Source organism: Moschus berezovskii, chromosome 14 (assembly GCF_049115385.1).
Source record: "Moschus berezovskii isolate FMDL1 chromosome 14, NW_MosBer_1.0, whole genome shotgun sequence".
Taxonomy (NCBI): domain Eukaryota; kingdom Metazoa; phylum Chordata; class Mammalia; order Artiodactyla; family Moschidae; genus Moschus; species Moschus berezovskii.
The window spans coordinates 84,505,341-84,509,438 of record NC_142473.1 but is presented as its reverse complement, the minus strand read 5'-3'; the positions used below and the strand labels follow the sequence as shown (position 1 = coordinate 84,509,438).

General features: G+C 42.6%; 1 protein-coding gene across 1 annotated transcript; it reads left to right on the top strand.

The window, feature by feature from the left end:
* The first annotated feature begins 1,144 nt into the window (after nt 1-1,144).
* LOC129557422 (olfactory receptor 5AR1) lies at nt 1,145-2,077 on the top strand. Its single transcript, XM_088843571.1, has one exon. It carries the CDS (start codon nt 1,145-1,147, stop codon nt 2,075-2,077), a length of 933 nt encoding a protein of 310 aa, XP_088699697.1.
* The last annotated feature ends 2,021 nt before the right edge of the window (nt 2,078-4,098 follow it).

The following is a 4,098-nucleotide window of genomic DNA, read 5'->3' as shown; positions in this document are numbered from 1 at the left end:
TTTCAGGTTTGCATAGAGGGTGCTACTTATTTCTAAGTTCATATTTTCGCTAAGTTTGGGTTACTCTTGCCCACTCCCTTCTTAGAATTCTTCCATGGACCAGTTATCTGTAAAAACAGAGAAAAAGAAGCTTACCAATGCATACTCCTGTGTGTCCATAGAGATGGATAACACTTTCCCTATTCTCCCAAGAGAGGAATCCTTGAATCTTAACTCTGAGTTGAAGCTGTTGGCTAGGCAATAAAATCGTCCAAAGACACAGCAGTGTCTTCGTCCTGGTTCTGCTCCATGCCAAGAGCCTGGGTGCTTCTAAAGATCAGAGAAACCAAAGAACTAATTCCATGCCCATGAATAAGAGGCAAGACAGGAAAGAAAGAAAGGTGGGCACAAAAATAAAGATCTGTAACCTCCATCAGATCATACGCACACAGAAGATGGCACAGTGAAGCAGACTCTAGAGTCAGAGCCCCTCTTCTACTCACTGGCTCTCGATCATATGGAAGAATCCAGCCTTGCTCTTTTCAGATGTAAGACGGAGGTAATGTTGGCATCTACTTCATAGAGCTGTGAGGAGGATGAAATTACATAATGTGTGGAAGAAATGAAAATTCTGGCATACAGTTTGCATTCTGGCTTTTTAAAAATTATCTTTATTCACTGCTTTATCTTATATTGCTCACCCTCTGCTCCAAGTATTTCACTTTCTGTGTATGTGTTTGTGTGTGGGGAGCAGGGTGGTATGATGTGTTATATCCTGAGACCCTGGGATTTTTTTGTGTGTGTTTGTGTGTCAATCTGCAATGAGAGTTCATGTTTGTTGTCTGCTTTGTTTTAGAAAGAAGGGGCACTCAAAACTATTCTTTACTAATTAGTTAGGCATATATTCACACCAATCAAGTCAAACATTTGGTACTATGTGGTAAATGACCTCAGAACACAAGGTTTTTGGAGAAAAAGTTTTGCCATCCCTAAAACACTAACATCTTCTCCTTTGTTGACTGAGTTTCTGCAGAAAACCCAAGGCCATCACCTTCACCGAGGTAATTTGATTTGTCCTGTGGATCACTGAATCTAATTACTGGGAAGATTTTTAAGAATCACCTCAAACAATAAGCCAAATCCAGACACTCAAAAAATTGAAAAGATGGATAAAGAAAACCACTCAGTGGTGACCGAGTTTATCTTCATGGGCATCACTCAAGACCCTCAGCTGCAGATCATCTTTTTTGTGGTCTTCCTCTTGGTCTACCTGGCCAATGTCGTGGGGAATGTTGGGATGATTATCCTGATCGTGACAGACACTCAGCTTCACACACCCATGTATTTCTTCCTCTGCAACCTCTCTTTCGTCGACCTGGGCTACTCCTCAGCCATTGCCCCCAGGATGCTGGCTGACTTCCTAACAAAGCGCAAAGTCATCTCTTTTTCCAGCTGTGCCACCCAGTTTGCGTTCTTCGTAGGCTTTGTGGATGCCGAGTGCTACGTCCTGGCTGCCATGGCCTATGACCGCTTTGTGGCCATCTGTCGACCCCTCCACTACAGCACTCTCATGTCCAAGCGAGTCTGCTTGGCTCTCATGCTGGGCTCCTACCTGGCTGGCTTGGTGAGTTTAGTCGCCCACACTTCCCTCACTTTCAGTCTGAGTTACTGTGGTTCGAACATCATCAACCACTTCTTCTGTGAAATCCCACCACTCTTAGCCCTCTCTTGCTCAGACACCTACATCAGTGAGATCTTGCTCTTCAGTCTCTGTGGCTTCATTGAATTCAGCACCATCCTCACCATCTTTATCTCCTATGCCTTCATCCTCATCGCAATTATCAGAATGCGCTCAGCTGAAGGCCGCCTTAAGGCTTTCTCCACCTGCGGGTCTCACCTCACTGGCGTCACACTTTTTTACGGCACAGTCATGTTCATGTACCTGAGGCCAACATCCAGCTACTCCCTGGATCAAGACAAATGGGCCTCTGTGTTCTACACAGTTATCATCCCCATGTTGAATCCCTTGATCTACAGCTTACGGAACAAGGATGTGAAGGCTGCTCTCAAGAAAACAATTGGAAAGAAACCTCAATAATATTAATAACGAAAATGAAAAAAATATTAACACAGATAAATAATAGTGGTAGAAGGATGTGGCAGGAAATAAAAAATTCTACTAACATTCCCATAAGCACTACAAGTTACCAACTATTTGCTGAGTCAATCTTCTATTTTTTTTAAAAAATTGAGGTATAGTTGATGTGCAGTTTTGTATAAGTTTCCATGTACAGCATACTTATTCAAAAATTTTAAAGGTTATACTTCACTTATAATTATTATAAAATACTGCCTATGTTCCTTGTACTGTACAAGATATTCTTGTAGCGTATTCTGTAGATTTGTTATATTGACTAGTTTGTTTTGTTTTGTTATATTCCACATGTAAGAGATATCATGCAGTATTTGTCTTTCTCTGTCTGACTTAATACACTAAGCATTATATCCTCTAGTTCAGTTCAGTTCACTTCAGTCGCTCAGTCATGTCCGACTCTTAGAGACCCCATGAATCACAGCACTCCAGGCCTCCCTGTCCATCACCAACTCCCGGACTTCACACAAACTCATATGCAACGAGTCGGTGATGCCATCCAGCCATCTCATACTCTGTCGTCCCCTTCTCCTCCCGCCCCCAATCCCTCCCAGCATCAAAGTCTTTTCCAATGAGTCAACTCTTCACATGAGGTGGCCAAAGTATTGGAGTTTCAGCTCTAGCATCAGTTCTTCCAATGAACACCCAGGATTGATCTCCTTTAGAATGGACTGGTTGGATCTCCTTGCAGTCCAAGGGACCGTCAAGAGTCTCCTCCAACACCACAGTTCAAAAGCATCAATTTTTCGGTGCTCAGCTTTCTTCACAGTCCAACTCTTACATCCATAGATGACCACTGGAAAAACCATAGACTTGACTAGATGGACCTTTGTTGGCAAAGTAATGTCTCTGCTTTTTAATATGCTATCTAGGTTGGTCATAACTTTCCTTCCAAGGAGTAATCGTCTTTCAATTTCATGGCTGCAATCAGCATCTGCAGTGATTTTGGAGCCCAAAAAAATAAAGTCTGACACTGTTTCCACTGTCTCCTCATCTAATTCTCATGAAGTGATGGAATCAGATGCCATGATCTTAGTTTGCTGAATGTTGAGCTTCAAGCCAACCTTTTCACTCTCCTCTTTCACTTTCATCAAGAGGCTTTTGAGTTCCTCTTCACTTTCTGCCATAAGGGTAGTGTCATCTGCATATCTGAGGTTATTGATATTTCTCCCATCAATCTTGATTCCAGCTTGTGTTTCTTCCAGGCCAGCGTTCCTCATTATGTACTCTGCATATAAGTAAAATAAGCAGGGTGACAATATACAGCCTTGGCGTACTCCTTTTCCTATTTGGAACCAGTCTGTTGTTCCATGTGCAGTTCTAACTGTTGCTTCCTGACCTGCATACAGGTTTCTCAAGAGGCAGGTCAGGTGGTCTGGGATTCCCATCTCTTTCAGAATGTTCCACAGTTGATTGTGATCCACACAGTCAAAGGCTTTGGCATAGTCAATGAAGCAGAAATAGATGTTTTTCTGGAACTCTCTTGCTTTCTCCATGATCCAGGAGATGTTGGCAACAATTTGATCTCTGGTTCCTCTGCCTTTTCTAAAACCTACTTGAACATCTGGGAGTTCACAGTTCACATATTGCTGAAGCCTGGCTTGGAGAATTTTGAGCATGACTTTACTAGCGTGTGAGATGAGTGCAATTATGCAGTAGTTTGAGCATTCTTTGGCATTGCCTTTCTTTGGGATTGGAATGAAGACTGACCTTTTCCAGTCCTGTGGCCACGCTGCGTTTTCCAAATTTGCTGGCATATTGAGTGCAGCACTTTCACAGCATCATCTTTCAGGATTTGAAATAGCTCAACTGGAATTCCATCACCTCCACTAGTTTTGTTCGTAGTGATGCTTTCTAAGGCCCACTTGACTTCACATTCCAAGATGTCTGGCTCTAGGTGAGTGATCATACCATCGTGATTATCTTGGTCGTGAAGATCTTTTTTGTACAGTCAATCCTAAATTCCG

Excerpts from the sequence above, each read along its gene's own strand:
- LOC129557422 (XM_088843571.1), top strand. The coding sequence starts at position 1,145 with ATGGATAAAGAAAACCACTCAGTGGTGACCGAGTTTATCTTCATGGGC.